This window comes from Gouania willdenowi, chromosome 8 (assembly GCF_900634775.1).
Source record: "Gouania willdenowi chromosome 8, fGouWil2.1, whole genome shotgun sequence".
Lineage (NCBI taxonomy): Eukaryota > Metazoa > Chordata > Actinopteri > Blenniiformes > Gobiesocidae > Gouania > Gouania willdenowi.
In genome coordinates this window covers 33,370,094-33,393,496 of record NC_041051.1, presented here as the reverse complement: position 1 = coordinate 33,393,496, position 23,403 = coordinate 33,370,094, and the positions used below count along the sequence as shown (strand labels likewise).

Here is a 23,403-nt window from a genome sequence, read left to right as displayed (position 1 = left end):
GAAATGGGAGAAATGTAGCAAAAATATGACAAGAAAAAGTGATGAAAATGGATTAAAATATGGTAAGTTTGGTGTAGTTGCAGAAAAATGGTAAAAAAATAGGCTCAAATTGTTCAGAAAATATGGTCTTGACCCCAATATTGAGACCCCCTGCTTTTATTGATGTTTATATTCCTGTGCTAATGTATTATTACATCCTTTCCTTTACTTTGAAGGCATCAGTAATGTTTCCTTTTTGGTGGTTTAGATTTAATATTTTTTTCCCCTGAGTTTCATCCAAAAGCTGCTCAAATATCATTGTGTATATTTTTACTGACTGGTCCATTTATTTCATTCTCTAAAGTCTAAACTATGAAAATCTTTCCATAATGGTTCATTTGAATTGATACATTTTTTTCTGCCAGTTCATAATTCTTGTTAAGTTATTTCTTGTGTGTGCGTGCCACAGTTTCTGCTTGAATTGTGTTTCTGTACACACACACACACACACATAGACAGGTTCAGTCTGGTAAAATATACTGATGATCTCACATATGAAGGATTGCAAACAGAGGCCAAAGAATATTAAAAAGGAGTGTTAAAGATGGGGAGCTGTGTGTGTGTGTGTGTGTGTGTGTGTGTTCTGTTCAGTCTCTACACGCCTGTCACTGTGAGCAGACCAGTTCAGAGCTGCAGTTCACTGAGGTACATTTATTCACATTTTCTCTTGATTGGTTTTGCATGATCTAATCTCCCTTTTTAAGTATTTAATTCATAATACCATTATTTTTATGTTAGTATTTAAATCTTCATTACTGTCTTTATTTGTTTTACACCTTAAACAATTTCTTTCTTTCTTTTCAAACATTTCACTCATTTTGAACCTTTCTTTTACTTTATTTAACTGCTAATTTAACCATTTTGAGGCAGTTTTAGAAATATTATGGTAATTGAAATAACATTAAGCAGGTCATAGTCGTCATAGTTTTGAGTCCAATCGAGACGTTTAAAAAAAAAATTGTGCATTTTGTGTGTTGTATTAATTTTGTACGTTTTTTATCATTAGTTTGTGTATTTGTAGTCGTTTTTGTTGTGTTTTTGTAGTCCATACCTGCAACCTGTATGGGTTTGCTTAGCACGTAGCCACGCTGGCTGAGCAAGGTTAAAGGGGCGGGGCTACAATATCAGATCCACTTATTGTTTTTTGGTTGATATGTTATTGTACGTCTTTAGTTTGAAGCTTTTATATTTGTCACGTCTGTGTTTATTCTTCGGTTTGTTGTTAGTGTGAATGTTTTAAACACAGAACAATGGCGTCCAAACCGAGTGTGTTGTTGGTGCTGATGCTGGCTGTTACCACGGTAACGGTGGTGGCTCAAAGGCGACGCCCGACGTCAACTTCGTCGGAGTGGAACTACAGGGACGGCTGTGAGCTTCCAGTGTTAATTCGTAGCCTTCTGTTGGGGTAACCATGGTAACCTTCTTTCTTTCCAGCGGAGAAGGTGAACATGCGAAACGTGGCCAACCTGACGCAGGTTTTGGACGATTGGCGTTTCGACATCCTGAGCCAGATGAGAAACCTGCTGCAGAACGAGCACCAGTCGGTTTTGCCCGATTACGCCAGGCACGACGGAATCATCCGGACATCAAACACAACAACATACACGTTAAAATACAGCTTTTAAAAGAACAAAGATCAACTTTTAAGACTTAAATACTGAAAATAACAATTGAGGAGGAGCTCAGAGTAGAGCTGCTGCTCCTCCATGCTGAGTCACTGTTTCATAATAAATAAATCTAAATGTTAACTCTAAAGCTAAATGTAAATCTAAATTTAGATTAGATTTAACATTGACATTTAACATTTTTATTTACCCTTTAAATTTATATCTAACATTTACATTTAGATTGATTGTGTACACATTTTTAACAATGATATAGAACCAGCTGATTTACATGAATTTGTCTCAAATGAAAGAAAAATGAGCCAAATGTTCAAAACAAGTTTTTACGTTGGGCGCCCCATAGGGCTGTGGGTGCGTCGCCCCCCGGTGGCTATTCTTTGTTAAACTCCGCCCCCTTTCCCTGTGTGATCAGGATTTCGCCACTCGCCGAGGCTTTAGACGATCTGTACAAGGAGTTCAACGCCCTCAAAGCTCACCTGGGCGACCTCACCGAGAAGTTCACCGCCATCGAGACCTTCGTCGACGAGGTCAAAGCCGGCCGAGCCAGCGCCGTCGGCAACAACTCTCCGTCTGCACCGAGGAGAGCCGTGAAGAAGAAACCCCCAACCTCGTCGTAACCTGACACCTCTCCTCTGAGGATGCTTTTAACCAGTGGTATCTGACCTTTTTAGGATCGTGACCCCATTTCGACATCAAAACACCAAATAAGTTTGTTACAAATACAGAATTAGTGACAAATTGAATCCGCTCACAGATTTTTATACTGCATTTTGTTGTGTTTTAATTCTAAAAATAACTTATAAGAATAACTTTTTTAAATTGATTAGTAGACTTTTCAGGCGACCCCATTTAAATTCCACACGTCCCCAAATGGGGTCACGACCGCAAGGTTGAAAAACACTGCTTTAAACTCTCTTCAGCTGCGTTTTGTAACTTTTCCTTTGAAACCAAACGTGTCAAACTCAGCTACACAATCATCTGCTGTCGATCTAAAGTCCGTGCAAATTTAGCAAAACGCTGAAACAATGCGATCAATCGCAAATGAATCATGAAATTAAGTTGAAATTAAGCCTCAAGTTGATGTAAAGTTGGTCAAACAGATGGATTTTTAAATTCAAACTAAATGATCTGTTTTTCTATTGAAAGTACCAATCACGACTCAATTGTGATTGGTACTTTGTAAAATAAATGAGTTTATCGTGGGTTAATCAGGATAAAAATGTGCAATTTATCTGATTAAAGTTAATAATTGGCACCATTAAAAATAAATAACAATTATGAGTTAAATATTATAAACAGAATAAAGGAACGTAAAACCAGAAAATTCATTGTAAAACTCTAAATAATGAGACTTTATTAAACTATCTCTGTGTAAAATATGTAAAGCTGAGAATGACAGTGTACTCTCACTGGGTGATGAGTTATTTCCCATCGTTCTTGATGAAAAGTGGGTTTTTCTGCTTGTTTTCACTCTTCTATTCTTGCTGGATTCATGTTTAACTGCAAATAAATTCCACTGATTGCATTACATCACGTGTAAAACAGTTTTTCTTTTAAAGCTGGAATCACTGAAACATCCTGAGATGCTTCTCGTCTTTAGGACGAAGATGCTCTCAGACCTCCTGGTGTTCAGGTTCCACTGGTGATCAGGTTACGTTGTGACAGACGTAGTGCACTTCAGGCTCAGAAAATACTGACATTTTTACCAATTGTTCCCTGATTATCCAATAGTTCCACTGTAAATATATGGAGCTGTATTAGTATACTTTACCTTTCCTATGTGATGTAGTTCCTGAGATATTAGAAGATGAAAATGAAAGAAATAAGGACCGCCCCCAAACTAAAAATGTAGTGTGAATATTAGATAATTACGAAACAATTGGTCAAAAATTTCACTTTTAGATGAACGTGAACTGTCACCAGTTGGACCAATACACCAACCAGTAAATTACTCTTTGTGGGAACGTTTCCATAGCGATGCTTTCCTCCCTCAGCTCAGATCAAATAAGAAAGGATGAGATCATCTCAGGTGTTTTCCTTTCCTTTCCTTTTTTAGTTGGTATTACTTCCAGAAGTTTCCATGTTATTCCTCACAGTGCCGGCTAATTTAATCCCTCCTTTTTTTTTACCGTCCACCCTTCCTTACGTAACATTCAGCGCGTCCTCAGGAGAACTCAGAGCGTGGAACACATCTTATCGGTCTCTGTTAAAACATGCCTGTCTTAAATAATCACAATTTATCTTATTAATGAAGTTACAAACCAAAGAGTACAATTACAGCTTTTACAGAAAACTTTAAAGCGTTGTGATGTCCTTCATCATTTAAAAGTTTGGTTTTTCAAAGGTTAAATGAATGTGAAGGGGCTCACATTCCTCCTTCTCTTCCATCTGTTTGAATGTGTAAATCCATGTTGCATTTGAAGTCTAAAGTGTGGATCTGTAAATCAGTCGCTTTCCTTTCTTCCTTTTAAAGTCTGCGACCATCACTCAACTCAGGATTTATTTCCCACGCGTATGACACTTTGATGTAGCTAATTCCCACAGAGGTCAGAGGTCAACCTTCACAGACACTCCCCGACCCTGTGGACGACCAAGATGAACGACCGACGGAGGAAATAAAACACTGAACAAGGTTTGGTTGGAGAGCAAACGCAGCGACATACGTTGTCTTTGAAGTCTCAGATTTTGGTTAATTTTACTAGTTTTGCTGAGCAGTTTTAAAGAGTTAATGTTTGTCTATTGTAGTTATATATATATATATATATATATACTGATATATATATATATATCAGTAGTTGAGTAACAAACAAATGATTTTAGTTTTGCTGATGTTTCAATGCCGTGGTGGGAATCGCCTTGGTAACCAACACTTTTCTGCACCTGTTCCTTCTCTAATGGAAATTGCCATGGCAACCACTCTCAGCAGTCAATAGTTAGATAAAAGTCTGACGTATATTCATGGAAACGTTTACAAAGTCTGAAGGTGATGATATCAGCAGTTTAAAGTCGCTCTGCGTCATATTTTACTTTGTAGAAGAAAGTCTGATTCTAATCCTTTCACACATTTGTTTGAGCAGATTTTAAGGATGACAGTGATCTATTATCAGGTTTTACAATGTCTTCAGAACAAATATCTAACTTTGATGTTCATCAAACGTCACATAGTTTGTTTCCTTTCATCCTGTGAGACTCTTATTTTGGAGGGACAGCTTGCGCCACCTTTACGGTTTCTTTGACGGGAATTACCATGGAAACCGCTCCTCTTAGCAGATGATGGACGAATAACTCCAATGTTAGCACATCACTCTCCAGCTTTATTTTGAAGTTACATTATTACAGTTTCCTATGAGTACAGTGCTCTTCTGTCAGTTACAACCTGTGCTCCAGCTTTCAAACGGTTAGAATAATGAAAAGTTTCTTATACTGTATCTATTGTACATTTGGTTTTCTGTGACTTCTAAAGGGATCCTCCACTGTTTTTACAAATGTGGAATTAAAACCTTCTAAATGTCTAACTCTAAAGATCTATGTCTAATGAAACACATTATTATGCTCTTTATTCATTTTATTAACTTTTAAAAATAGGACTACTTTACAGTTTTAGAGCCTGTGTTCCTCCATCTTGAAATCACATGATTGATGATGTCACACGGCCCCACTGCCTGTAAACATCCCATTGTTTTCTATTAAAGTGAAACATTCAGCCTGATTTATAGATTATTTAGTAGATTGACAACTTGTGCTGCTTTTGGTTGCTCTAAAAAAACAGAAACATTTAAAGATGTCGATGCAAAACTCTTTCGTTTACAGAAAGAGGATACAAAAATCTGTGACAGCAATGAAGCAGAGAAGAAGAGCTCTCCTAAGGGACATTTACTCTCCCTTAAACAGTGCACTGACACGCTCTGGTGGCTTAAGTTAGCGAGTAAATCACAGACTGTTGAAGACACACAAACCCTGAGGAAAGAAGGTGTTTTGTCCATGATTTACTCGCTAACTTCAGCTTCCAGAGCGAGTCAGCTCACTGCTGTCACAGATTGTTTTCTTTCTGAAGATTAAATCGGGGCTTTTATGTTTTTTTACATATAGAAAATGTGTCCTCTGCATTTAACCAATCCCTGAGGAGCAGTTGGCAGCCATGTTGCAGCACCTGCAGTTGGGAGTTAAGGGACTTGATCAACATTCCACGGCAAAGGCCCGGGTGAGATTCGAACCTCAGCAACCCTCTGATTACAAGCCCAGCAACAAAAAGTAGCACAAGTTGTCATTTTGACTGAAAAAGCCACTAAATGATCTAAAAAGCTGCTGAAAGTAGGAAACAATCTACTAATTGATACATTTAGAGATTTATAAAAACAGTGGAGGATCCCTTTAAGGAATAATTCTATCGTGTAATTCCCACTTCCTCCTGATGTTATTGAACTGGATCCTGTCACGCTGACTCCCTCTACCGTTCATGTCAACGTACCGCTTATCTCTGGTCCGAGCTGTGGTCAAGGTGTTTCTGAAGGTGGATTTTGAAGCTGGACCAGTTGAGAACCGACATTCCTCGTCCACATTGATGAATTAGTGTTAAATTACAAGACAGAGCATCTTCATATATGCTGACGACAGCTACATTTCACATGTGAAACATCTCAGCAGCTTCTCACACAAAGCTTCCCCCTGGAAAGCGTTGAGTCGCTGTCGCTGAGGTGAACAACGAGTGAGAACAGACACGTCCAGCCTTAGAGTCTGTGGTTCTCATGAGGAGAACGCTTTGGTCTCCTCAGCACTGCTCCTCACCCAGAGAGTCTGTGTTCTCTCCCTGGTCTATGGACGCCGATGACACTCTCATCGGTCCGTGGACCAGACTGGGTCCGGGTCCAGGTCCGTGGTTAGGGTAGACCTCCACCGTGCTGGAGATGGATGGCAGCGAGTGATCTCGGAAATAGTGGAACGCCTCCTGGTCCAGGTAGCTCTGCTCCTCGCGCAGGCCCTGCTCGAACATCTTACGCTTGTGTCTGAACTCGATCACCGTCTTGGTGTAGGAGTTGAGGGTGGTGACGGACGCCGCCATGCAGCAGGTGAACGAGCCCCACGCCATGCTGCACAGAGCCAGAGACCAACGCGTTACATTTACAGGACGTCAACGTGTTTTTATACGAAAGCATCACTTCATTATTATGGCGCGTTTCCACTGGCGGGATCGGCTCTACTCGGTACTCGTACCTCCTCCACACAAAGCAGACACTGATTGGTTCTGAGAATCATCACAGCGTAGAGTCATCAACTCACGCATAGAGACGAGGAATTTGGCCACCATTGATTTTTGTTGGAGATCTTGTGAATGGCAGCAAAAAAGTGAGATCTGTGGAGTCTGGCAGTTTCACACGTCAGGTTGGTGCTCAATGGAAACGCTTACATTTGGCAAAACAACAACAAAAATGCACAAATTGACTCTAAAAACATATGGACAACAAAAAAATCCACATATTTACATAAAGAAACCACACAAAATGACTTGAAAAACAGAAAAAAATCGGCCCCGATAGCGAGGAGCGCCGAGCCGTGTAGAGCCGATATCGTCAATGGAAACGTCATAGCTACTGTATAGTATAAAGGGGCTACCAGTTAGAAAAGCACTTACGAAATACCAAATATTCATGGTTTCACATTAATCCGAGCGTAAGATAATAAGGAAGGCTGACAGTAACTTAAAATTATAGGAAATATTGAAGCTTCAACATGAAACACTTATTTCTCCTAATCAATGCAATTATCGTCCTATTTTACGAGCTTCTATCAAACAACATTTCACCAATCATATAACGTGACATTAGTAAAATGTGACAATTATATCATATTTTACAAAATTTCACCTCGCGTTTTTAAAAATATATTTCATATATTATATTATATAAAATACCACTGACCATTAACCAAATCTGCAACACTTAAAAGCATTTTTCAGTGAAAATAAACATTTAAAAATTAAAACTTTATCACGTGCAGCAGTATTTAACCATAAAACACAGTGTAATATATATATATACAGTATATATATATATATATATATATAGTGTTGTAGATTGTATAATGTATTGCACACCAGAAGGACCAGCCGTAGTCCCAGTCGTGAGGTCTCCAGTCTTCAGGACCCAAACTGACGGTGATCTGAAAAACCTGCGTGTACATCATGTGAGCGACCATCCCCAGGAGCCCTGTAACACACGCACACACACACACGCACACACGCACGCACACACACACAAACTTTACTTTCTCAAAATGACATTCAAGTTGAAGCCCCACCAGGCACCCTGCACGGCCAGCATCGCTACTTGCTAAGCAAATCCAAACACGTGTGACTGGTCGCTACATGCTAAGCTAACCAAAACACATGTGACTGGTCGCTATGTGTTAAGCTAACCAAAACACATGGGACTGGTCGCTATGTGTTAAGCTAACCAAAACACGTGTGACTGGTCGCTACGTGCTAAGCTAACCAAAACACGTGGGACTGGTTGCTAAATACTAAGCTAACCAAAACAAGCCGGAGTGGTCTCTACGTGCTAAGTGTAACCCATGTGAACTAGAGGCCAACTTCCTGCCATGGTTTTATTGCGACGAGCCCGCGCTACACCTTTAAAGTCCCTGGCTCCTCCCCCTTCACTCTTGTTTGCTCCACTGAATGCCGTGATGGCTGCTCTCACTGTGGCGTCTGCATGGTCAGCTTACTGATTGAAAATCACCACTGAAACAAAACCTTCATAAGAAATACCTGGATGAACATCTTCTCCTATAATCTAGACATCTCTCCACTCACCGGTGAGTCGTTTCACATTGTACTTCAATGTGTTTCACTAAGTATTTGGCAGATTTGTGGTGTACCAGACTCCATTGAAATTCCTGCAAAATTAAGCCACCATCAGCTGCGGAACACACAGGGTCAGTCTGACCATTTGCACTTTCATTTAAGTAATCCTTTTATTTTCTAATTTATAATCAAAGCCGAATTGTTAAATGAATAGTATTATAGTAAAATAATGCTTCGCTTTTTGTAGTTTTGATTGATTTTGACCATTTCTGTTACTTTTTGAAAGAAATGCCCATTCGGCTATGTGGTCTTGAATAGGCTTTGACCTACTAAATGAGATGATCTGTTGTGCTACAACAATGATTTATTTGAAGAATCTATTTAAAACATGCATGTTTAATTTATATGACATGACTTAGCTTTACAGCTAATGATGTTGATTTAAAAGTGCACTTTATTCCCTTTGATCTCTGAATATATAGAATGAAGCTTCAATTTGATTCACCTTGATATGGATTTTTCTGCTATGATTTATAGCATTTATTTATAACTGTTTATTTAATTAACAATGACAAATTGTTTAAATGTGCTAAGGTGAATGTATTTTCTGTTTTAAAATGTACTTAAGTTAATTCCTGTTTGACTGATTGTTGTTGGCTTTGTTTTATAGGTCAGGTTTTTATGTTAGTCCTGGATCACCTACCACTCTCGACCACTAGATGGCGAGCCACCACCCAACCACCGCTGCATCGCGGTAGGAATATTTGATCTTTTTGTTTCCTCGGACACTCGGACCTAATACGTGGATTATACCCTGGGGACCTTTTCTGTTTTGTATTTTTTCCCCCAAAGCGAAAGAACTTTGCGAAACCCTTCGATTTCCAACTTAGCGAAATCAAACAAACTGAACTGAACTCACCAAAGGAAATGAACCTTGAACTGAACTTTGACTACAAGTTTTGAAAGAAGAAAATATTGTCTTTGTTTTGTAATTGTATTTTGTTTGTTTGTTTATTGCCTATACATGATGATTAATAACAACTAAATAATATATATCAATATAAATTGACTCCAAATATCTTTACTATATATAATATCTTTAATATACATATACTAAAACGAAATCCTTGTGTCTGTGTCCAATTATTCACACACCTTGGCTCTACAGCCAAACCTATTTCTGTTGACCAGTTCCTGAGCCCTAGTGTGTTATTTATTTGTTACACTAAGCTAACCAAACATGTGACACTAGTTGCTATGTGCTAAGCTAACTAAAACATGTGGGACTAGTTGCTATGTGCTAAGCTAACTAAAACATGTGGGACTAGTTGCTATGTGCCAAGCTAACCCAAACACATGGGACTGGTCACTACGTGCTAAGCTAACCAAACATGTGACACTAGTTGCTATGTGCTAAGCTAACTAAAACATGTGGGACTAGTTGCTATGTGCTAAGCTAACTAAAACATGTGGGACTAGTTGCTATGTGCCAAGCTAACCCAAACACATGGGACTGGTCACTACGTGCTAAGCTAACCAAACATGTGACACTAGTTGCTATGTGCTAAGCTAACTAAAACATGTGGGACTAGTTGCTATGTGCTAAGCTAACCCTAACACATGGGACTGGTCCCTACGTGCGAAGCTAACCAAACATGTGGGACTAGTTGCTATGTGCTAAACTAACCCTAACACATGGGACTGGTCACTACGTGCTAAGCTAACCAAACATGTGACACTAGTTGCTATGTGCTAAGCTAACTAAAACATGTGGGACTAGTTGCTATGTGCTAAGCTAACTAAAACATGTGGGACTAGTTGCTATGTGCCAAGCTAACCCAAACACATGGGACTGGTCACTACGTGCTAAGCTAACCAAACATGTGACACTAGTTGCTATGTGCTAAGCTAACTAAAACATGTGGGACTAGTTGCTATGTGCTAAGCTAACCCTAACACATGGGACTGGTCACTACGTGCGAAGCTAACCAAACATGTGGGACTAGTTGCTATGTACTAAGCTAACCCTAACACATGGGACTGGTCACTACGTGCTAAGCTAACCAAACATGTGACACTAGTTGCTATGTGCTAAGCTAACTAAAACATGTGGGACTAGTTGCTATGTGCTAAGCTAACCCTAACACATGGGACTGGTCCCTACGTGCTAAGCTAACCAAACATGTGGGACTAGTTGCTATGTGCCAAGCTAACCCAAACACATGGGACTGGTCACTACGTGCTAAGCTAACCAAACATGTGGGACTAGTTGCTATGTGCTAAGCTAACCCAAACATGTGGAACTGGTTTCTATGTGCTGAGCTAATCAGAACACGTGGGACCAGTGGCTACATGCTCAGCTATTCCAAACATGTGAGACTGGTTTAATAAAGTTTTTCTTACACTTCCTTATGGAGGGCTGGTGATGGTCACAATTATGCAATAAAATACATTTTACTGCAATAATAAAACATGCATTGCTGTCACAAAAAGATTCACTTCATGTAGTGTCAACCTTCGACAGCATTTGCAGACGAGGTAGAAAAAATTGGAAAAACAGACAAATTGTATTTCCTGAAACAGAAACAGCAATATTTGCATTATGATAATTTTTTTAAATTGTTTATTTTGTTAAAACAAAATAAGCGGAATATGCAACTGTCATAAAATGGTCCGAGAGACAAAAATGTACATTGTTGGTGTATTTTTCTGTTGCTTTGCGTGTTGTGAGTCATTCTGTGTGTTCTTGTCATCTTGTGTACTTTTCTTTAACTGCAAACATTTTTGTGTGTATTTCTGGAATTGTTTTGGATATTCTTCTTTTATTTTTGTGTGTTTTTGTAGTCGTTTTGTGTGATGTGAGATGATTTTGTGTATTTTTCAGTCACGTTGTGTGTTTACTTTGGGGGTTGGCCTTAGTTCAGAGTTAAACTAATAGAAACGTGAAACGATGGGATCGCACCATGACCTTCTCAGTGTCAGCAGCTCAGAGAAAAACTGTGAGCGAAGCCAAAAGTCTGCAGAGGCTCCGCCCCCTTACATAACACAAGGAACCGTAATCCTGGCTGATAATTACTGCTAAAAACACGCACTAAATCACTTCCTGCACAGTCTGTTATTATAGAGCCATACATCAGCAGCAGAGTAATGAGAGTAATTAGTTACAAGGAGCTAATATGTGACGGAAGATCGATCTGAGAACAGAGCGCCATCGCTCAAAGGTCACGAAAGAAAAGCAGCCAATCAGAGGAGGATCTGTGAGTCACATGACAACAGTGGGAAGCCTCTATAGCCTCACTATAATAGTCTACATCCATACATCTATACTCTCTCTCTCTCACACACACACACACACACACACACACACACACTTTACTTTCTCACTGCTCAAGAAAGAGAAAATTACAAAAAATACATGAAACATTTTGTAAATCACCAACTAATTCAGTTGTAGATATCTCAGTCACCCCAAACACAAAAAAAACAATCAAAGTTCAGTTTGTCACATGACGGCAGTCATTTTTAATCTCAAATTGTTCAAAGAACTCTCAATTTTTCCAAAATCTGGAAAAATTTCCTCCAATTGTTTCATGAAATTTCCTCAAATTCCACGAAATATAAGTGTAGATCCTGCAGGGACTGAAATACTCACATACTTTAACTTTAATGTATATATCATTTATACGTGGAAGTGGAAACACCACTCCAAACACCCAGATTCTTCTGTTGTTGTTTTGTGTTGTTTCAGTGGGTTTTTCTTGTCGTTTTAGGTATTTTGTCATAATTTTTCATTATTTTGGAGTCGTTTTGTGTGTTTTGTCTACCTTTTGTGTTTCTTTTTTATTATTTAGTGCATTCTTAGTGGAGTTTTTGTGTTTTGTCGTCATTTTTCGTATTTTTGTAGTCATTTTGTGCATCTTTGTGCATTTTTTTCTGTTTCCGTTTTGTTTGTTTCTGTAGTCGTTGTTGTTGTTTTGTCTGTGTGACAGTGGTCTCATATTCCTTCCAAACGCCCTGGTGTTGATGGCGTCTTCAGGTGAGGGAGGAGGACGTGTGGGCCCTGATGAATCTGTGGCCCTAAAGTCTAATGTGACCAAAAGTGAAGCTGTGCCAGCTTAAACCTCTTACACAAGAATCTGACATGCTGCAGATTGAAGGCTTTACACACACACACACACACACACACACACACACACACACACACACACACACACACACACACACACACACACACACACACAAATTTTCTGCATCTCAACCAGTGACTCCACATGATCCTCCACCGTTTCTATTAATGTGTCCTAAAACCATATAAATGTTCTTATTAGTAGATCTATGTCTAACAAAACACATTATTATGCACCATATTCATTTAATTTTCTTTTTGAAATCATGTGATTGATGATGTCACACGGCCCCACTGCCTGTAAACATCCCATTCTTTTCTATTGGAGTGAAACATTCAGTCTGATTTTTAGATCATTTAGTAACTTTTTCAGTCAAAATAACAACTTGTGCTGCTTTTGGCTGCTCTAATAAAACAGAAAATGTTAAAGATGTCGATGTAAACCTCTTGTTACGGAACAAGGATAAAAACAGTTGTGACACGCTCTGGTGGCTGAAGTTAGCAAGTAAATAGCGGACTGTTTAAGACGCACAAACCCTGAGAATAGAAGGACTTTTAGGTGGGATCGCGGAACAGGTTTTAAAACAGTGAAGTCGCCCCATTTTTAAAAATGGCTAATGATGAAAAGCTTGTATCAAATCACTTAAAAGATGTGTTCACGAGATAAATACGATACAATATTTCATTTTGAAAAGGAAAAAGGATAAAAAATTGTGATTTAAAAAAAATTACTATTTTTAAATTTAATTGCATCATCATCATCAATCTTTATTGCAGACTCTTATTATAAGCATGAGTACTATATGAGCTTTTAAGATTTCAAACTGAACATAGAAAGTAAAGTAAATCAGACTTTTTCTTTTTTAAAGTGTAAAAACCTAATGTGCCAGACTGAAACTAGACACGTGGATAATAGGGATGTAACGATTAATCTTAAGGCAGTTAAAAATCAATTCATAGGTATCACGATTCACATCGATACTGTGAAAATTGAATCGCAGTCCTTCTTTTCAACCAGCAGAGATCGCAATCCAGAAGTGTTGGCGGCGGGCGGAATCTGCTACTACTTCTCTGGCCACCTTCTACTCTTAAACATGTTCATAAATGATTCCTTACCCCTTTAGCACCGAAAGAATATCTGTAATATTACGTGAATATCTTTAAAAGTCACGTTTTTCTATGAGCTCTGTCTGCTAGCATAGCAGACAAATGTCTGACCTAAATACAGTGAAATGACTGTTTTTTTTTTTTTCAAGTCCAATTGTTAAGGCACAAAATACATTTTTAGTTGCACTTTTAAAAAGACCTATTATGCATTTTTGCATTGTTTACTATAGACCAGAATTTAAATTAATAGGCTTCTTCATTTGTACTATTCCTTTATTTATTTCATTCAAGATTTATTTTTAGTTAAATTGCATTGTTTTTAATAGTTTATCAAGGGATTCTTTTGACAATGAAAAATAAAAGGAAAACTACAGTATTTTATGGTTTTTTTCCCCAAAAAAATAAAGAAATATTTTTCATGTCATCATTTTTCTACAGTCCCATTTTGTAAAATAAATCGTGAGAGAATCATATTGCGAACCCATTATCGTGAATCAAATCGTATCAGGAGTTGATTGAATCGTTACATCCCTAGTGGATAATATATGCTCATCATAGACTGTTGATGGCCACAGATTTCAGGCAGGAAAAAGAAGAAATTCAACATTAATGAAACAATTGCAACACAAACTACAAAACCGAAATTTTAAAAAATGCACAAAGACACAAAATGACTACAAAAATACAAAAAACGACAAAAACACAGAAATGACTAAAGCAAAAAAATGACATTAACAATATACAAAATGATGGCAAAAAAAAACAACCCACAAATAACACAAAACATCAACAGAAAGACAAAAATCGGGATGTTTGGAAGGAATATGTAACGACCACTGCACAGACTGGGGAGGAGACATTTCTCATCTTTTCTTCATAGAGGATTTGGTTTTTAAAGTTCTCATTGTGTTTGTCGTCGTGTCTTTGGCTCAACATGAGCTGCCTTCATGAACCCTCCAAAATAAAACTACTGCCCTTCCTGTTTATGTAGAAATAGTGAATCCATTCAACACTCCTGACTGTTCCCAGTGTTACTGAAGGTGTGTGTGTGTGTGTGTGTGTGTGCGTGTGCACGTACCAGAGAGCACAGTGAAGACGGCGGCGAAGGCGTTGAGTTTGAGGCCATCGATGACGTTGCTGGAGTGAAAAAGTTCTAAACACATGAGACTGAAACCAACCACCAGGAGGAGGATGTAGAGCACCTCAGAGACCACGGAGAGCCACAGGACGCCTGTAGGCAAGGCAAGGCAAATTTATTTGTATAGCGCATTTCATACTCATGGCAACTCAATGTGCTTTACATGATAAAACATTCAATTGTTTAAAATCAATAAGAATATTTAAAATCATCAGTAAAATCAATTAAAATCATCAGTAAAATCAATTAAAATCAACAGTAAAATCAATTAAAATCATTAGTAAAATCAACAAACACATGACATCATCATCATGACCATAAATCTCTCTCTCAATCATACGCAGTAGAGAAAAAAAGTTCCTTTAACTTTGATTTAAAAATGTTCACATGTGATGCTGACTTCAGCTCTGCTGCAGTTTGTTCCACTTCTTTGCAGCATAACAACTAAACACAGCATCACCATGGTTACTGTGAGCTCTGGGCTCCACTATCTGATATTCTGGACCAAACCCATTCACACATTTATAACCAGCAGCAGAACTTTACAGTCTCACTCTGGAGATGTTCTTTAGGTGGTAGAAGATGTTTTTGTGATAGATTTGATCTGATGCTGAATGTCAGATCTGAGTCAATCAGAACACCAAGGTAGTACACAAACCAAATATAACATTTACTGTTTTTAACTGAATTTATTGAGGTTATTTTTCAAGGTCTTTTAATTGATTTCACTGTAGAATATTCTTCTTTTTAAGGTTCAAATGTCTGTAATCCATTAGTCACTTTTTCAATTCTCCTTTGTTTGACTAATATCACTTATTCAATACTTTTCTAACACTTCTCACTACAAAATAAAAGTCATAAAAGTACGTTTGCTTCCCACTGGTATCGTATCGGTCAATACTCAAGGCTGAGATATCGGTATCGTATTGAAAACGTAGTTTTCTGACAGAATGGATCTTCTCTCTGAAGTGGCTGTACTTTAATGCAGGGATCTTAACTTTGGGGTCAGGACCCCATTTCGGGTCGTGAAACAAGAAACTAAGAATATTTTCCTAATATCACATATGTTGACCCATTATTGTCACTTTTAACCTCTTTTCATCATTATTCATGATATTTTTGTCAATTTAACCACATTCACCATTTGTCATGCCCATTATTTGAACTGTCACACAAGTGGTTACATGACCTCAGGTAATTCCAAGATGAACACATCTACAGACGGTGGAGACGCTGCTCCTCACCTGCCGTCAGAGAAAGACATTTTGCTACTAAACGCCAACAAAGAAATGACCAAACTACAGGAAGAGATTTATCACCTTTCTAGCAAGCTAAAGAAGAAAGATGAATAACCAAATATACAGACACAGTTGTAAAGCATTCATTAACGCTGTCATCCTTCCTTCATAATATTCCATGTGATAACGACACAGTTCCCTGGGAGAATCCGGGTCCAGGACTGTCCTGTTCCACACCACGTCTGCCATTGTGGGCTGAGGTTGTTGTCCGCGGATGCAAACGACAGAATAACACAGAAAATGGCGTCCCTCCTCCTCCACTTACTATCCACAATCGTTTTGAAGCTCTCTCATACGAAAATGGGGACAAAGTCAGTCCAATTAAGCCGACTGAAACAACCGCCAGGAAAACGCCTCCACCACCGCCTGGATTGAATTCTACCTCCTCTGTAGCCCGTCGAAACCTCCTCAAAGCTGCAGTCCAGAGGCATGCTAGCTATGCACACAGCCATCAACAAGCACCGTTCCAATCTGTCTACTGCTGCACCGCTTCAATGCCAGCTGATGACGGAGGATCACCCACAGACATCAGCAACCCTCGCACCGTTAGAAGCAGAGCCGCTTCAACGCCAGCCGGAGCCAATAACAGCACCACCAGACGCTTCCACACAGACGCCCCACAGCCAGTCAACTCCGTGGACGGAAACTCCACCACAGCCAGCTGTGATCCACCCTCCGGACGTTCCCGGCTAGTATAACAGGCGCACACTCACCACTAACACTCTTCCCACAAACTACACTTATTATCGGTGTCATTATTTTGTTGCATTTCTAATTTATAAATGCAGACTACTTGCATGGATGGAACAATGTCGTGTTTAGAGGTAACGTGCCTTAGGCTGATTTGTAATTATAGAACTCATTGTGAGGCTATTGTGGTGCCAATGCAAATTCTTTTTAATGTGTAAGCCTTCATGAATAATTTCAAGCAGCATATTCATGTGTTGAGTCGGTGTTTGGTCTTTCAGGCCCAAAGTGTATTTCAGCCCCCTGAGGTCTCACTTGCAAAACAACTGGCCCCCTCACCAATTTCAACCTGGCACCCCTGCTCAAAAAGCATCTGGGAAATAAATATTAATTTCTGGCCCTCTCCCTATATTAAATAGGGATATAGAGCGATATAGTCGCCTACTACAGCAGCACAACTTCTTACAATCCTGCTGCAAACTCCATAATTTCACGTTTATTGATAACTTTGACCTCTTTTGGAAATGTACTGATCTATTCAGAAAAGACGGTGTCCACCCTAATTTACATGAAGCACAAATGCTAAAATTAAATCTATAGTCTGTGATTCACAACTCCACATGCATGACTATCTGAGAATAATCCGGCAGTTACAACAAACGCTTCCATAGATAAGCCCTCTACTTAATTCATAGAGCAATGATACCCCATAAACACTGTGCTGAGCAGTACAGAACAACATGCAATACAAACTAAAGCCCACAATAGAGTTAACCATAAAAATTAAAACAACAAACAGAACACAAAACAATGAAAAAATGATTAAATGTGGACTATTGAATATCAGATTGCTTTCGTCTAAATCCCTCTTAGTGAGTGATCTTATAACTGACCATCAATTAAGTTTTTTATGCCTCACAGAGAAAATGAAGATTTTATTGCTTCTAATGAAGCCAGCCCTCCCAATTATGGTAACTACCATATTCCCCGTGACAGTGGTCAGGGAGGAGGAGTGGCAGCAGTTTTTCACTCAAGCTTATAAGTTACCCCAAAAATCAAACTTAACCAAAATTCATTTGAAAGCCTCTCACTTAAAATTTGTAATCCCAAAAACAAGATAGAAAAATCCACTTTACTGCTTATAGTTTACCATCCTCCTGGTCCATATTCAGAGTTTCTCTCTGAATTCTCTGACCTTCTCACTGATCTGGTGCTGAGCACTGATAAAGCTATCATAGTAGGTGACTTTAACATTCATGTTGATGATGAAAACAGTTTTTGGGATTAAAGAAACAGCGCTGGGTTGGTTTAAATCCTACCTATCAGACAGAACCCACTTTGTTTATGTTAATAATCTCTCCTCAGCCAGAGTTAATCATGGAGTTCCACAAGGTTCAGTTTTAGGACCAATATTCTTTACATTATATATGCTTCCACTAGGCAACATTATCAGAGAACATAATATAAATTGTTATGCAGATGATACACAGCTTTATCTGTCAATGAAATCTGATGAAACTCATCAGTTATTAAAACTCCAGGCTTGTCTTAATGACATCACATCCTGGATGAGTTGTAACTTTCTCCTTCTTAACCAGGATAAAACCAAAGTGATTTTATTTGGTCCAAAACACCTCAGAGATAAATTATCAGAGTAAATAGTGTCTCTGGATGACATTACTCTGTCACCCAGCACCACAGTAAAAAAAACTTAGGCGTTATCTTTGATACTGACTTATCCTTTAATTCTCATATTAAACAAATCACAAGGACAGCCTTCTTCTACCTCCATAATATCTATAAAATCAGGAATATCTTGACCCAGAGTGATGCTGAAAAATGAATCCATGCATTTGTTACATCTAGACTAGATTATTGTATCTCTACTGTCAGGATGTTCTAGTAACTCACTAAAAAGTCTCCAGTTAATTCAGAATGCTGCAGCTAGAATATTAACAGGTACTAACAGAAGAGAACATATTTCTACAGTATTGGCTTCTCTTCATTGGCTTCCTATAAAATCTAGAATAGAGTTTAAAATCTTCCTGTTAGTGTCAAAAAGTGGAACAGGAGGCAGAGCTTTCAGCTACCAGGCTCCTCCTCTTTGGAACCAGCTTCCAGTCATAGTACGGGAGGCTGCTACTCTCTCCACCTTTAAGGCTAAACTCAAAACCTACTTATTTGCTAAAGCGTATATCGTATAATAGCAGAAACCTAAAATGGACTTGGTGTCATTTTGGTCACAATCACAGACCATTACACGCAATGGTCAGCACCTCAGACCATTGTGAGAGACGATTACATTCATAACCTACTTATTTACTAAAGCGTACATTGTATAATTGCGATAATTTAAAGCGGACAAGCATCTCCTCTTTAGTGATCACTACGTGTGACCAGTACAAGACAAAACCTCGTCTGTAGTGGTAACATTTCAGAGCATGGTGGATGGCTGCATGACGTTTAATGTTATTATTAACTTAACCACTAGTGTATCATGTTTGTCCTGCAGTCTGTGTCTTCTCCTCGCCCTCCGAGGGTCCTTTTTTTCTGTTTCAGGTGTCTTGATGCTGGAGCTGGAGGTTCTTGATGATTAATGGTTCTTGACTCAACTAGTCTAGAACAGTCTGATGGTCTATCCTTCTATCATATTCTGTTTGTCCTTCTGTTCACTAACCCAACCGATCAAAGCAGATGTTCTCCATCTCTGAACCTGGTTCTAACAGAGATTTATTCCTGTTATAAAAACAAAATAAGGGAGTTTTTTTCTTGCTGTGAAACTCTTTCTCTTGCTTCTGTGACGTGAATCTCTTCGTAAACCAATCATTAATATTATTATTATGGTTGTTGTGGTAGATTCAGGTGAATGTTGAGCCTTTAAAGTGATGCTCAGTGTGTTTTTTTCTGCTAATCCGTCCTTGTCGTCCTTAAATTGTAATCAACTTTCCTTCCATCTGTTAGAAAACAGCAGGAGCAGAAAATCACCAGCGGACCATCCTTAATGTGAGAGACAAGGTCGACGTGTGGTTTACATCATCCTCCAACACATGCAGATGGTTCCATGTGTGATGCCAAACTCAAGGTTTCCTCTGACAGAGGGGGGCGGAGCTTAACTGCTCTACTATTAAAGAGAGAGAGAGCTGTTCACGCTCCGTGTAAAGTTCAAGGCCTCGTGTCTTCATAAACGAGGACAAAGGAGACGCAAATGTCAATTCTAGCACAAAATATGTTGAACTTATTCTTCTGAAGTGTAAATATCTTTATGACAGACTAAACTAAACACTCACCCACATTTTCTGGAACAAAAATCACACATTTCTATTTCCACCATAAAACAGGCAGGCTAATGTTAGCTTTATCATGTTAGCAAACATAAAATCTCATGGGATTTCATTTCTGAAACTAATGTCAATGGTTAACTCTATAAGCAAGTATGAGCTGTATGGGACCCATCCATAAAGTTTGGTGTAGTTGCAGAAAAAAGATAAAAATAAGCAAAAATAGGAACACATTGTTTAAGAAATATTCTTAGTTTCTTGAAGGCATCTGGCGATCCCCTCCCAGTGTCTTGCGACCAAGGTTGAGAACCCCTTGATATAGATGGTCAAATATTAACCTCAATGAACCAACTAATGTGTTAATGACTGTATCAATGAATCCCCTTCAAAATAAAAGCACAGAGAACACTGAGTGTGGAACAGATGGAGTGTCTGATAACTCCCATTACTCACCTCGCTCTGAGGGTGGGGCCAGATCAATGAAGCTCCGACACTTCTCACCTGAGAGAGAGAGAGAGAGAGAGTTAAGGCTTGTCGTTCTCTCAGAGCCATAAATCACAGCTAAACCCTCAGTAATGAACCAATCATGTGGTTTCTCTTTCCTCTGAGCTTTAATCATCACAATTAGAACTAAATAATGTGACTTTTGCCTAAAAAAGAACATTTAACTTCAAGCAGAATTAGTTGGCAATGGAAAATGTATTAGTGTAGCAACAAAACCACAAACATGATTGTAGCTGATCTGAGGGTCACATGATCAACATTTACGTCAGCATTAGAATAACGACCAATCAGAGCAGTAACACAGGAAACAACAAAGAGTTTGTGTTCTTGTCATATTTTTGTGTGCGTTCCTTGTTTTGTGTTTCGTGATACATTTTGCATGTTTTTCTATCATTTTGTGTATTTTTGTGACATTTTGTATATTTTTCTCTGCTCTTGCGTTGGTTGGTTGTTGTTTTCTAGCTTTTTTGGACTAAATAAGCATGACTTTGTAGTGATATTTTTGTGTGCATTTGTTGTTTAAGGATTAATTTTGCATATTTTTTGTGTCCTTTTTGTGTGTTTTTTCTGTCATTTTGTGGGTCCAGGATTTAATCAGTGTGTGCTGATTACAAATTTCAAGGGAGAGACTTTTGAATAAATTGTGGTTAAGTTTGTTTTTTTGCTGAACGACTAGCCTGGTCACACCAGGTTCTGCTCTGGCTAGGATTTTAGCGAGTGATAAAGTCCCGCCTCCTGACCAATCAGAACTCTTAGAAAACGAGCTGTCCAATAAAAGGTGATGTGTGAACACGTCACTGATATGACAGCCGTTTCTGGCTATATGTGGACCAAGCATTCAAACAGACCTTATAAACCAACAGCTAAGGAAACTTTCCTTATATTTCACCTGGAAAGATGCAATCAACAGGAAACACAACATACACAACACAAAAAATGACTAGATTAGGGTTTGGGTGATGGGGAAAAGCATCTTCGTTTGTTTGGAATATGACATGGCCACTGCACAGACTTTAAATCCCTAAAACATTTGGAGGAGACGTTTTTCATCTTTTCAGCTGCAGAAAAAACTCAGCTCCACTTTTTTTTTCAAACCCCACGAGGAAAAATGACGCTGTAATTGTTTTGTGGACATGATGTCCAAGATTTCCCTCAGGACACAGTTCATCCAAACCAATCTCCACAAATCTTCATCAGCTCGTTGTCACGTGGTTCTCAACCTTTAGCCCGCAACCCTCAAAATAAAGGTTCCAGAGACCCCCACTGTACCTGAAGGTGATTAAATGCTGTGTGCGTGTGTGTGCGTGTGTGTGTCCTGGATAAACCCCATTGTAGTATTACCTATTTTTGTTTTAAAGCCAATTGTTAAAAACGTGTAAGTGCTAATTATCAAATCAGTGCCTCTGTTTATATCGGATCACATTTTATTGAGGATAGAATTGTGTGATATTAAAAAAAAAAAAAAAAAAAAAGTAGACTAATAATAATGTTCCCACCCATGCTTCATTTTTACAGACCCCGTAAAGATCTGGAGACGGGTCTGTCGGGGCATTAGATCTTTTTCCCAGTGGTTTTTCCAGGTTTTCCAGGTTAAGTAAAGGTTAAATAGAATAAAATCAAAATGAAGCAGGGTGTGCAGGAGGAAAATGTGCTTTTACGCAGTTTTCTGTTGGTTTTGTTTCGTGCGTAAAAGAGGAACAACCGCATTTAAGCACATTTCATTTGAGGAAAAACTCATCAAAACTAGTTCTGATGGTGACTTACGTAATTCCATCACTTTGAAGCAGAGGATTTAAACCCGCTTTTAATTAGTAGAAATCTGCCCCGCGCAAAGACGCACGGAGCCCAAAATGTGGCAGTTGATCCTTGAAGAGAGGTGGTGCTTAAAGGGGAGACCTTAGGGTAAAAAACCCTTCCCTAAAATCAGATTTGTGTTTTTATTGATTAAGTGCTCACTTCATAGAAATATTATAAACCTGCTGCAGAATAAAACATATAAATATGCTGTGCGTAAAGACGCACGGAACCAAAATAGAGCTCATGACTTTCAGGTAAAAGGTGGGTGTCTGGTAGAAACCCCCTCCCCATCCTCACCCACCTGCTTCGTGGATGTTCTCTTCGCAGGAGTACCAGATGCCGGTGTGGAAGCGGCGGAACAGGAAGCGGTCGTCCCCGGTCTCCCAGCTGTAGTGCACCTTGCTCTGGTCCGTCTCGTTCACTCCGTAGTCGATGCAGTTCTGGTGCCGCTGCTTGCTGCACGTGGGCTTGGGCACGCGCTGGGTGCCCTGGCACCAGTAGGTGGTGATGAAGGCGGTGGTGGAGAAGAGGAGCGCGGCCAGGTTCAGGCCTACAGAGAGCAGCGCGCGGCACCGGCGCGTCGTCTTCATGGTCCCGGAGCGCGAGGCGCGTGTCGGGCTTTCCGGTCCGCGGCCTGGGGGAGGCCGTCAGAGGAGGAGGAAGGGGGACATGGTGAGCATCTCCTCCTCAGCTCACGTGTCCCTCACAGCGGAGGAGTGGAAGGGACTCTGCGTCACTCCTCTCCTAAATCAGAAGTTTTCAACCTGCGGCTCTGGAGCCATACGCGGCTCTCCATCTTCTCTACTGAGTCTCCATCACTGATGGATCATAACTAGAATTTTAATCCAATCCCTGCGACTTTACTCACTCTTTTGACCAATCACAGCTTCTCAGCATTAAAAGAGAAGTGAATGGGCGTGTCCATGTGACATCACTTCAGTGATGTGTGTGTGTGTGTGTGTGTGCGCGTGTGCGTGTGCGTGTGTGTGTGTGTGTGTGTTTGCT

General features: G+C 39.3%; 1 protein-coding gene across 1 annotated transcript; it reads right to left on the bottom strand.

The window, feature by feature from the left end:
• Positions 1 to 5,732: 5,732 nt before the first annotated feature.
• LOC114467949 (germ cell-specific gene 1-like protein) lies at positions 5,733 to 23,195 on the bottom strand. The gene is made up of 5 exons (XM_028454492.1): positions 22,700 to 23,195; positions 20,551 to 20,598; positions 14,775 to 14,927; positions 7,756 to 7,867; positions 5,733 to 6,751 (listed from the first exon to the last, which is right to left on the bottom strand). The coding sequence occupies exons 1-5, from the start codon at positions 22,986 to 22,988 to the stop codon at positions 6,433 to 6,435; spliced, it is 921 nt and encodes a 306-aa protein (XP_028310293.1). The 5' UTR covers positions 22,989 to 23,195; the 3' UTR covers positions 5,733 to 6,432.
• Positions 23,196 to 23,403: the final 208 nt, after the last annotated feature.

What these genes read in the sequence shown, in the direction of transcription:
- LOC114467949 (XM_028454492.1), bottom strand. Translation starts at nt 22,988, where the DNA reads ATGAAGACGACGCGCCGGTGCCGCGCGCTGCTCTCTGTAGGCCTGAAC. An exon ending in GGCCCCACCCTCAGAGCGAG is followed by an intron (nt 14,928 to 20,550) that starts GTGAGTAATGGG and finishes CCTTGCCTACAG; the next exon opens with GCGTCCTGTGGCTCTCCGTG. An exon ending in GACTACGGCTGGTCCTTCTG is followed by an intron (nt 6,752 to 7,755) that starts GTGTGCAATACA and finishes GGCTCTGTGCAG; the next exon opens with CATGGCGTGGGGCTCGTTCA.